This window comes from the organism of the source record quoted next, unplaced genomic scaffold (genome assembly GCF_019419815.1).
Source record: "Pyrus x bretschneideri cultivar Hongxiangsu unplaced genomic scaffold, Pyrus_bretschneideri_v1 Contig8, whole genome shotgun sequence".
In the NCBI taxonomy this organism is placed as follows: domain Eukaryota; kingdom Viridiplantae; phylum Streptophyta; class Magnoliopsida; order Rosales; family Rosaceae; genus Pyrus; species Pyrus x bretschneideri.
The window spans coordinates 5,204,593-5,217,074 of record NW_025999820.1 but is presented as its reverse complement, the minus strand read 5'-3'; the positions used below and the strand labels follow the sequence as shown (position 1 = coordinate 5,217,074).

Sequence of the window (12,482 nt, the reverse complement as noted above, 5' to 3'; positions counted from 1 at the left end):
GAATAAGCATATAATGTGTGTTCATCTAAGTATTTAACAAATCTCTTACTATTTATGAAAAAAAGATAAAAGGTAAAATGAAAGTTATCTATTTTCTGTTTAAGTGAAGCGACCTAAGCGGGTGCCTAGACTGGTCTGGCGGGCTAAGCGGGCCGCCTAGGCGGGTGCTTAAGCAGGTTTAGGAGTCATTTCATAATTTTCAAACACCTAGAGATTAATCAGAGCGATAACTAGTCACCTAACGCCTAAGTGGAAATTTTTAGAACATTGATTCTACTAACTTAATATGCAATATTTGCCGTGCAACTGCCGGTTCTGAATCCACATGGCTTAGGTTTCGAGGACTCTCCCAAAACTGAAATAATTTTTAATACTTATTATTTGTCAGTTTAATTGAAATCCATGTGGTTTTAGGCTTAAGAACAAAAGTAAGAAAACAAATGACATGGCTTACTTTATGTTTTGGTGAATTTGTTCAGTTTTCTTCCTCGTCAAGTAATTAGATATGAAAACAAATTTTGACTCTTGGGTCAACAAAAAGGAGCCTATCCATAGAAGTGGAAGTGACCATTTGGAAAATCTGTCTTTTTATTAAAAGACAATTTAATATCTTGGGCAAAGATTGTATCATTTCCGTTTGAATTTGAACTATCAAAATTTTCTTCATAATTAGTCATTTGATTTAAATTAAATTAAATTTGCAACAAGTACAAGCAAGCAAATCTTGATATATATATTGATCTATCTCCAACCATCGTCTCTACTTCTATAGCATCAACAAAACTCTTACCAAATATTTTCTGTTTCATCAACAAATGGAGAAAAGAAGCTCAACCCCAAGATATGGAAACCTCGTAACGATTCTCAGTATAGACGGGGGAGGAATTAGAGGGATCATCCCTGGTGTTCTTCTCACTTACCTTGAATCTGAACTTCAGGTAACAAATTAAGAATATTCCGCACTCTAATCTAAAGGCTCGTTCGGTAGCACTTTCATTTTAGATATAAAAACTTTTACATAACTACATTGCTAATGGAATGGTATTAATTATTATTACTTAGAAACTAGATGGTGAAGATGCAAGGCTTGCAGATTATTTTGACGTGATCTCTGGGACAAGTACAGGCGGTCTAATTGCGACCATGTTAGTAGCTCCAAACGAAAACAACAGACCATTATTCGCCTGCAAAAGACATTGTCCCATTTTACCACTCCAACTGCCCTAAAATTTTCCCACAATCAAGGTAATATCGTTAAAATTAATAACACTGGAAAATGTATATTGTACGTGTTTATCAACAAACATATTTATGTTGCTAAACTATCAGTCTAAACGGTTGATCAAATTGATTATATTTGACATGCTGACAACATAGATCGAGCAAAATAACATTATTACGTACGAACAATTTTAGCTTGACACATGTTATAGTATTCATGCTAACAAAAGTTAATTAATTAACGCTCTTTTTTTGCTCTTGGCTTCTCATGAACTAGTGGACTTTGTGCCACAGTTAAAGATCTAGTGAAAGCTCTAACAGGACCAAAGTATGATGGAAAGTATTTGCACAAGCTTGTAAGAGAGATAATAGGAGACAAAAGGTTGGACCAAACCTTGACGAACCTGGTTGTCCCAACTTTTGATATCAAGACTACTTCTGCCTGTCATATTTTCGTCTTATCAGGTTGTTAATTTACTCAATATACATACATACATACATACATACATATATATATATATTAACTAATTATATGAGAATTCAACAATTTCATGAGCCAACTAATCACTAGTAAGCTAAGTGCTATTCTCATGATCAAGGTGTCAAGTCGTCCAGTGCTGAATGCTAGACTTTCAGACATTTGCATTGGTACCTCAGCAGCACCAACTTACCTTCCTGCATACTATTTTGAGAACAAGGATCAACAAGGAGAATCCAAAGAGTTCAACCTCATCGATGGTGGCATAGCCGCGAATAATCCGGTGATGCTCTTGCACAATAATTTGCAGAATGTAAAGTTTGCATGATAAGAAAAAACCCTAATTTGATCTACATCTATTATAACCAATGCAACTTAAGTAAGAGTGGTGTTCCGTTGTCACGCTGTCTAACAATATTAAGCATATGGAATGGACACTTTTTCAAATTAATTTTGTTTGTATATAGGTTAGATTCACAATCTAACAATACAAACTTTATTTTAGCAATTTAAATATGATAAGAGAATATTATCGAACTAGAAAGAGATATATAGTCATGTATGTTTTGACGCTTGATAAGTTGTTATTCAGATTTGGCGAGTGTTGCATTGTTGATAAAATTATTTGTGTTGCTTGCCTTTACATATAATTGCAGTCATTGATTGCCATTAGTGAAGTGATAAAACAACTTACGAGCCAGAATCAAGATTACTTGGAGATTGAGCCAAAGGACTTGTATGATCGTTTCCTACTGATTTCACTGGGAACGGGTTCGGACAGGAGTGAACTCAAATACAATGCCAAGAAAGCTTCAAAATGGAATGTTATAAGGTGGTTGTACACTAATGGGTCAACTCCTTTGTTGGATTGCTTTGATGAAGCAACTTGCGATATGGTTGATTACCATAACTCTGCGGTTTTCCAAGCTCTCCGTTCCGAACAGAACTACCTCAGAATTGACGTAAGTTTGAAATATCTGATTAAAAACGAAAAACAAAATGGTATCAAACGAGCCTATAATTATATATATAAATGATTTACAGTGTAATTTGTTGTTGAATATTGGGAAACTAGGAGGACACACTAGAGGGAGATGTAGCTTCAGTTGATAAAGCTACACGGGAAAACTTGGAAAATCTAGTGGAAGTGGGAAACAAATTACTCAAGAAACCAGTTTGTCGCGTGAATTTGGATACTTGTCTCTACGAACCAGTTGAAGATGAGGGCACAAATGAAGAAGCACTTCAGAGGTAACCACAAATTTAACATTGGGATTGTTAGCAAATAACCCCTTTCAAAATTTTATTTTACAATAGAAAACATTTGATCACTGTTATTTTTCTTCAATGGTCGGTAGTACTGAGTGGTATAATGAGTGACTGTGATTGAAAATAGAAGAGCTAACACTTGTGAAAAATTAAATCTAACGGCTAAAATAGTTGTAGCATTGAAGTAAAGAGAATCCCTTGAAATGTACTATCATCAATTACACTACGAGTCTTTTTCATAGTTTAATCCTTAAAAGTGTTTCTCACTAATTTTATTGAAGGATGTGATTTTCACATATTTTTTTCTTACACATTCATAATCATTAATTCGGTTTGATTTATTTAATTCGATAACTACAAGTAAAGATAAGTGCAGAGAAACTAGAAAAAAAGAGAAAATCACTTTTAGGTGTCTGCTATTTTACTGAATTTTTTAGTCTTGGACTCGTCATCATCGTCTGCGTGCTTGTAGGTTTGCAAAGTTACTGTCGGATGAAAAGAAGCTTCGGGAGTCAAAATCATCACAGTAAATTGTATATTTTGTATAGAATCATTTAAAAAAAATAAATTGCAAATTTAGGTTCAATTTGGGATTGCTGTAATTTTTTCTTTCTTAAATTACTTTTGTTGTATTTTAAGAATAATTAATTGAAAAATAAAGCAGTTTAGCATTTAATAATTATTTTTAAAACTAATGTAAGTATGAAAAACAGTGTAAAAGAATTTAGTAAATTTTAAACTAAAAGTGTTATAATTGTATATAATGAATAAAATGGACATGGAAGTGTGAGCGATGACGGCAACAACAGTGGCAAAGACAGTGTTTGTGACGGTGGTGGTGGTGGTGGTGGTGGTTCCGGTAAAAAGAGGTGTGGGTTGGGTATGGTTGTGGTGGTGGTGCAATTTGTGTGTGTGTGTGTGTGTTGGGGGGGGGGGGGGTACACTCGTGGGGAACGTGGTGGTGGCGTATTTGTGGTGGCGGCAACACTGGTGATGGTAATGGCAATGGCAGTGGAAGAGGTTAGGGTAAGTAGTGGTGGTCACTTTGTTCTCCAAGGATAAAATGTGTCTAAAATGATAAATAATGTCATATGTTAAAATTAATTAGCGTATTATAAAAATTAAAAATATTCATTAAAAGACCAAACTCCTATTTTTCTTAAAACAGCTTTTGAACGCAACTTACAAGTAGGAGGCTATTGTTTTTAAAATAAATAGGATATTTTATTTTTACCAATCACTTTTTTGCTGCTTAACTTCAAAATAAAACGGTTAAAAAAAAAAAGACATGTCAAAGTGGGGCTTAGAATAATAATCATCCACGGCAGCCTCTATTACACAAACAAGGGGTGAGGCTCCAACTGTCTTCGTCCTTCAAGCTGGATGGAAGCTAATTGTATTTTAGCCTTTTGTTTGAATGAAATTGCATAATATTTATCTTTTTCCAGCAGAACATAAACAAGCAAATATTCTTTGGTGGCCTGTGCCATAGGATACTCTAGGCATTTTCACCATTAGATCTCAGTTTTTGACCATTTATCAATAGATCTAACGGTCAAAAATTTCGGAGCATCCGATACACAATAGCGCCATAGAAAATCCCAAAATCAAACCTTTTCCCGCGCATCAACGTACCTGAAAGCTTACAAACAAAAAATAGAGAGCGAGAGAATTCCAGGAACTAAAATCAACCCAACCATCCAACAAGCACTTTATTCCTCTTTAGAATAACCAGCAATGTTTTATTAATGGCTGCTTTTTTCAGACATAAATCACCGTACGATGATAATGTACAAGAACAGCCCGTGTAAGTGTTAACAAGAAACTCTACCGTATCCGTACATCTGTTTCAACTACGCGTCTGTTTGTCTACCTAAATGGAAACTCTTTATGCATAAATTGAATTAAATAATAAGCAAAATTCAATTATACATAGCTACAAAACCGGCTACAATACAAACTAAGCGAATATCTGCTGTATGACTGTCTCCGCATTTCCGTTGTACTGTGCAAGAAGATGGATAGCATCAGCCCTGGGCAAAGCTAGAAATTCCTGCAACCGTCCACAACAGTATGATTTGTTTTAAGTGAACGAACCGGTGTTTGAACTTAGAAGATGTGGTTTATATTAAAAGAGACGAATATCATAGTCTAGTCGCAGTCAAAAGTATATTTATGCAAGTGCAAATAGTGGGATTGGATTATAAGAAAGAAAAACTAACGAAAAGTTCAAAAAAACTTCCTTTCTAATGAAAAGCCCTTTTTAAAGGTATAGTGAATAGTACCAGGAAAAGGTATAAATATGGTTTTTCGTTAAAAATGAACAGTACCAGAAGTGTTTTATTAAACCTCCCTTGTAAGAAATCTTAGCCATACGGCTGACTGAACACGGTAGTGACAACAACGTGCAACAGATAGATATCTATAGATGCTTATCATTGATGAGCCCAAGGAAATGAAACTGTCACGTTCGTCAAAAGGGAAAATTCACTACGAATAAAATTGAATATGCTTCCACATGCAACAATTTAGAAATATATAGATGTGCAAGTTCAGTTCATAAAACTCACCATTACTTTTAGTATTGCATTTTCATCACACACAACATCTCTAGATGACACTTGAGTCAGGCTGCTACCATCTTCCACCATCCTGGTGCTTGAAGATACTGTAACTTGGGAAGACCCATTAGAGCAACTATCTGCATTTGACTTTGATGCAGCGGCAGGCAGCAAGCGAAGGAGTATTAACTTCTTTCAAGGAATCAATCTTTAATAGACTTTCAAAGTGGTCTTTGCACATTTGAAGTTTAAACCACTCATTATGTGTGTGAACGGTTGCTCTCATTATTTTCATAAGCTGCGGCTCATCAACGCCAAGCCTCCTCCCAATTGCAACCTATCCCAGACAGAAGCAAATGTTTACTTCTTACTTATGGCATGGTACATTGTATAAATTACATTGAAGACTATATCCAGAGACCAAAACAATTTCATGGTAGTTATCTTATAAACCTAGAAGAAATGAAGTTCAACAGCGAGCACTATTTGCAACCTTAAAGCTCTTTTTTGAGTACAGAATAAAGGATAAAAACAAGAACTCAAACGATTGATAAATATAAAGCATCTGCAGTTCCTATTAACGTGAATTATGACACCAAGTCATGGCATACCTGGAGTGAAGTTGCAAGAGCATGCAAGGGCAAGCCTTTCCCAAGTGCATCTTCACTAGGTTGGAGCAGTGCTAACAAAGTCTCCTTCAAGGGTTTCAGTAAAGCAGGATCACTTGCAGCTAAAGGACCTAAATGAGAGCATGCAACCTTCAAAGCACTAGAATGATCGCTGGAGCTTACAAGCTTAAGGAATTCAACCTACAGTTGGTGAAAATATCAGAATGTAAAGTTTTGTATAATACTGTATGATTTACAACCATTACTTCAACACAGCTATTTATAATACATGAACTAAGTACCTGCTTAAGTTGGAAGAGCAAAACAGGATTTTGTACAAAAAAATTTGGGTCCATAGAATTAACTTCTTCCACAACCTCCGCAGCCATTCCTTTGCTAGCTAGTTCCTTCATCCCAAGCAGAATCTCATATTTATCGTCCAAACTGTTAATGCCTAAACTTAAGCATTCTGAAGCCTGCAAAGCAACAACATTGTCAAATCACAACAAATACACTAACCATTACTACCGCTACTACATAATAAGTAATTCGAACAATACAGAACCTGATGTTCCCTTGATGAATACGTATTGGAAACCACGTCAGTTGTGCTAAGCTGTTTAGAGTCTTTACTCATCTCATTACAGGAAATGCCAGAAGTAAAATCAAGATCATCTTGTCTTCCCCTCCATCGCTTGCGTTTACTTCTTTCCGCAGGTGCACTGGGTCTTCTTTGTGAAACTCTCAGTTTATCAGGCTGATGTGATCCACTGGTGCTACAATCTTCATTATTGCTTGATGGCTCACAAACATAACGCATTTCAATATCCATTCCTTGCATGCTAGTCACATCAGAACTCTTTCCCGGGGAACCACCTAGGTTATCATTACTCACGGAAATCTCACCATCAGAATGTTTGCTGGCACCATAATCCACCTCATGAGAACAGTCTCTTGATGGAGAATGCCCAATCACCAGTTGATCAACTTTCAAGGATTTGGAAAGGCTTTGCACCCCAGACACTACATTGGTTAGGTAGATCAGTAGTTGTCAGAGTCTGACAAGTTAAAATGATAAAAACAAGCGCACACGCTCACTCAACAAAACATTAGAAGATAAGGATGAGAGAAAAAAGTTCATAAGTTTCACCATCAGAAGTTGCAAAACCAGAATCCACAATGCCCCTGTAAACGCAATACTCACGAACCAGCTCATCGAGCATGGTAACATCAAATCTCATTCTACATAACTCATTCTGCAGTATATAAGCACAAGTTTCAATATTAGTGCACTCAAAATATTCAAACCAACCATATATGGCATTTCAAACAACCTTATAAACGATTTACAGGATTTATGAGTAGGAAGATAATGTGCATTGGCATCATTAGGTGCACTCTCTCAGGGAAGCAATAGCATGCAAGCATTGTGCACAAGGCCAAAATCAGTTCTACCCCTATAATAAACAGATCAGTCCCCACTCCTTAAATACGCATTTTCATTCATACATACAACTAACAGTATGCTTCTTGTTCTTTTAATTATATGTAACAATGCATGTCTAGCATAAAAATTAAGAGGTATGAACCTACGTGGCAAAAGAAACGGCCTCCATACATCACCACTTTCCTACGAAATATGAACTTGATGAATGTAATACATAAATAAATCAAATTTGAGGTAATTATAATTATAAGTACATCAGTAAGCAATTAATAACCTGAAACGCCTGAAATAAATCACCCTTGGCAAATCTTAAACTATCTACTGCTCCCTGTCTTGTGAGCTCTACAGCATGTGCAAGAGCTTGAATGTCCACCTGGTTTTCCAATACAAGAATGAAATCAATAAAGACATGCTTAGCAGTGTAATTGATGGTTTTATTAATTGATTTTCTAACACATGAATACAGGGAAAATATATGTGGATGCATGTATCACCCTTAAGATGCTGACCCATGTGATAATTCTATTTTTACCTCCTGTAACACCTACGAAAAAATGTTCAAATTGTAGATAAACTCACCTCATCAAAAGGAGGTGCTTCAAACAGGCTCTCCTGGGGTGCTGCAGGGGCATCACGCTCCTCTAGAAGTAACCTATGAGTAAGATCTGAAATAGGCGACAAAATTCCTTGACGAAAACAAAAGCCCTTGTGGATGCTGCATAAGACAGGGATAACTTTAAAAGATAACTACAATGATTCTAGTGCCTGTGCTGCATCCCCACAAAGAGGTACTCAATTACTCACTCACACCCAATAAACGTAATAATATTGATTGCAAGCAACTAAACCAAAGTCCAAGAGGCAACACCTTATTAAATATCTCAGTGTCATCGAGAAGACCGGATCGTAAGCATGTAAATAGGCTCTCAAGACAGTGGAAACTAATCCGGCAATGTCAAACCTCCTCCTTTCAGACCACTGAAAAACATAAAGCAAACATCCATTTACCTCAGTCTGCCCGTATAGTATAGGAGAAAAAAAAAAAAAGAATCATTGTTCGTAGCTGCGTATACAATACACATAGTATCCCACCTCGGTTGCTACAGGAGAAGATTGGTCTTCTTTGTCATATATAAAAGCAAGAAGAACATGCTTGAATTCCTCATATGCTTCCTTAAATTGCAATAAAACCATCCATAAGAATCCATAATCGAACCGACAGAAGCAACCAGCGTCAAACATTTAGTAAAACAGCACAAACCCAGTTTCTATATTTGCTCAATTTTGAGAGAAACATTATATAGAGCTATAGCAAACATCTCTAGTCTCCTAGTAGTGAATTCCCTTACAAGCTTAGTGAAAGCAACAAACTTTACGAGGCTCAACGCAAAGAACTAAGTTTTTAAGTACCGGATAAGCGTCGAGGGCACACGGAGCAAGAGCATTCCTCAAGCAATTGATTGCAGAGTCGCGATCCTCTGCGGTCCCTCTCCTCAACAGCTCAATAAACCTCTTCAAAAGAAATGGCCAAAAGTTAATAATTCGAAAAATAAAACCCTAGAAACTGCAATTGACAACATTTTCCAGCATTTTCTCGGCAGCCAAACTGGTAGAATACCTGTTTCTGCAAGCGGAAGAGGAGCCTGTGATCGTCGAGAATGAAAGGGGCGTCGGAGCGGAGGAGACCGATGGCGGCATCAATGTGACCCGCCTCCAGCGACCGCCTGATCTGACGAATGATCAATCTCGAGTGGTACGACGAGGAGGAGATAGAGGAGGGGGAAGAGGAAGAGGAAGGGGAAGGCGACGTCGTAAAGGCGGAGTCGTCGTCTTCGACTAGCTTCTCCGATTTGGCGAAATCGATAACGAGAGCGTCTAGAGCTTCCCAGTTAATTGACGTCGAGTCCATTTTTTGGAATTTTCCGGGAAAATTTTGGACTGTTTGGTTGGAAGGAAAATGTCTAGAGAGGGAGAGCGAGGTGGAGGCGCAGAGGGGAAAATAGTCTCTGAATCGAAGGGAGGACACGAGGTCTTTCTTTATAGGTTTTGCCACGTGTATGTTAATTAGAGGGCAGAGAGGTGCGAGTAATGTTACTGTCACCGTGTGGGTGATTTAGGTTTTTTACTGACTTGTACGTGGACGTCTTGGGGTGTGGAAAATATCTCATCTGATCAGATTTGACCTGCCAACATTTGACCGTTCACGGATCGGATAAGGATTGTCTGACCTTTCATTTTCAGTATCTTTTCATGTCTTTTTGTTTATGTAATCACGGTTAAGTTATGTCAACATTTATAATACTATTTATTTTTGTTTTATTATCTCTAAAAAAAATATAAAATATTGACATGATTTAATCGTGACTATACAAAATAGAAGGATACCAAAAGTGGGAGGATAGATAATTTTTGTCCCTACGAATCTGGAAAATATATATAATGAAATGGTAAATTTTTTTATATATATAAATAGGTACATTATAAATAAGTTGTGATTACAAATAAATTTTTTATAATATGCTCATAAAAAATAAAAAAATAAAAAAAATATGGATACAAATTAAATAAAAAAAATTAGTACATATTAAAAAATGGTTGCCAATATAGCATTTTAGACACATGAATCTATTTGGGAATTATTAAATATTTCTTAATTATAAAATATATGCTGATATGTAAATATTTTATTGTTGGATTAATGATTGAAATGCTTTTATAAATCTTCCTAATTCCTGAAAATGGTGAAGCAATCAAATAATGTTTTTTTTTTTTTTTTTTTTTGAAAGATAAGTACGGTTGCAGGGAGATGCCTCTAAGTCCTCCACCATCAATGCTTGATGGGTTTATTCCATCACGCAGGGAATGTGCCTGCCTCATAATTATTTGATCAATTTTAAACCCAGCAATGGATTATGGAGGACGATATGTATGAAATGAACCTCTTGTATTTATAAATGCATGTATGTATATAACTAGGTAAAGTTCCAAACTTTTGACCCAAACACCCCATGCATGCATTATATTTTTCATATTATATACATAAATATATATATAATATATATATATATATATTATTACATGAAAAGAATGGGTTCTTAGGTCAAGAGGCAGCCGAGACGTACCAAACAATCCTAATGTATTTTTCCTCGAGCGTTGGGTACTATAGAACATGTATATACATTTTATGTTACATGAAAAGAATGGGTTCTTAGGTCAAGAGGCAGCTGGGACGTACCAAACAATCCCTAGTCGTCATCATGCAATTCATCAACGTCAGGAATTAAACCTAAAATATACCGTATAGAATACAGACATGAATTCATTCCCAACCACTGAGCCATCATGTGGTAGTTTTCCCTGCAACCATATTGACTTTCCTTGAATCCAAACTACAAGTCTATCTCATTTCCTTAAAAGCATTTATTTCGATTGATATATTGTCTGACAAAAGAACATTATCTAATATAACAAATATGCGCACTAATACTTTTTGGTTGCTGACAATATAGGGGACCAATTATGAGAATGAAAGCCCTAAGTGGACCAAAATATGATGGGAAATATCTCAGGAAGTTAGAAAGATACTTGGAACTCGAAGACTGCATGAAACTGTTACGCAAATGGTGGTACCTACATTTGACGGATCCAAATCTTCTCCGGATCTAAGGATCCTGAGCCTAGGGATCAATTGATCCAACCCATTAAAATTTGATCAAACGGCTACAAACAAGGGGTCACATTAAAAGTTATAATAATTGTAGCCGTTGAATCAAGTGTATGTCATGAACAGATTATCACTTTGATCCAAAAGGAATTGTAAATGGGTATCAAATAAGGAGCCAGATTCTCTACCCTCCCACTTCCCGTGCCCTCTGGTGTCCTCCTGTTTGTGTGGTCACGGTTAAGCCACGTCAACATTTTATATATATATATATTTTTTATAGAAATAATAAAACAAAAGGTAATAGGAATATAAAATGTTGACGTGGCTTAACCGTGACCACACAAACAGAAGGGGATGAGAAGAGTATAGAAATGGGAGGGTAAACAATCCATCTCCAATAAAAACAAGCATATGCATAATACTAGTCTTAGAAAATAGGGCTAATTTATGACAGGTAATTGACTCCACCCAATAATTGATGGCATACAAAATATCACTTTCAAGTATTATATCAACTAGGGTTTAGGTATTGGCACATACAGCAATTGCATATAAGATTAATTTCCCATAATAGCATCCAAATAAATGACCATCCAAGGAATCAAGAGAATCAGAGATTAATTACCAAGGCTTTCCACCCATTGGATAACAACATACAAAACCATGCTTATTTCATGATTCAGACCCACGTTCTTCAACCCGTTTCTTCCTTTTCTCATCCTTGCCATCTTTATCATCCTCTCTCCCTCCTTTAGTTCTGGCTAGTTGTCATGTGTCTCCACTTATACAACTGGATTTAAGCTGGGGTGTAGAGTCGATAGATGGGGTTGGAAGATGGAGGAAAGCAAGATGTGATGGTGATCGACAACGAGATGAATTTGGGAGAGGTGGTGGGAAGTGACGACTTCTTTCCCTATGCAACCTCCCACCAAAAATGAGATAGAGAAGGAAGAAAGAGTTCTCTCCCCCTCTTCGGAGAGAAAACACAGCAGGAAAAAGAAAGGGCATGGCAAAACATCCAAAATATCTTGAACTAAACTAAATTTACAAAAATACTCGTAAACTTGTTTATTAATTTCTCCTTCGTTAAAATCTCATTTCGCGGGCAGTTTTTGTGACATCCCACATCACTCAGGGGAGTGATCCTTATATATATATTCTTATCCTTACCTAGCACTAGGCCTTTTGAGAGCTTACTGGCTTCGGGTTTCGTAGGAACTCCGAAGTTAAGCTA

General features: G+C 36.4%; 2 protein-coding genes across 2 annotated transcripts; one reads left to right on the top strand and one right to left on the bottom strand.

Moving 5' to 3' along the window:
- The first annotated feature begins 659 nt into the window (after nucleotides 1-659).
- On the top strand, nucleotides 660-3,647 carry LOC103956635 (patatin-like protein 3). Its single transcript, XM_009368667.2, is given in 9 exon segments — nucleotides 660-938; nucleotides 1,063-1,185; nucleotides 1,187-1,245; nucleotides 1,499-1,655; nucleotides 1,657-1,686; nucleotides 1,821-1,982; nucleotides 2,356-2,661; nucleotides 2,775-2,950; nucleotides 3,441-3,647. Coding segments are annotated over 9 exon segments (1,194 nt in total). The 5' UTR covers nucleotides 660-815; the 3' UTR covers nucleotides 3,499-3,647.
- A 1,003-nt stretch (nucleotides 3,648-4,650) lies between these two features.
- LOC103956652 lies at nucleotides 4,651-9,493 on the bottom strand. Its single transcript, XM_009368675.3, is given in 13 exon segments — nucleotides 4,651-5,021; nucleotides 5,539-5,706; nucleotides 5,708-5,866; nucleotides 6,141-6,338; nucleotides 6,440-6,613; nucleotides 6,703-7,160; nucleotides 7,288-7,393; nucleotides 7,859-7,957; nucleotides 8,164-8,299; nucleotides 8,453-8,562; nucleotides 8,677-8,757; nucleotides 8,995-9,096; nucleotides 9,203-9,493. Coding segments are annotated over 13 exon segments (2,175 nt in total). The 3' UTR covers nucleotides 4,651-4,928.
- Between the last annotated feature and the right edge of the window lie 2,989 nt (nucleotides 9,494-12,482).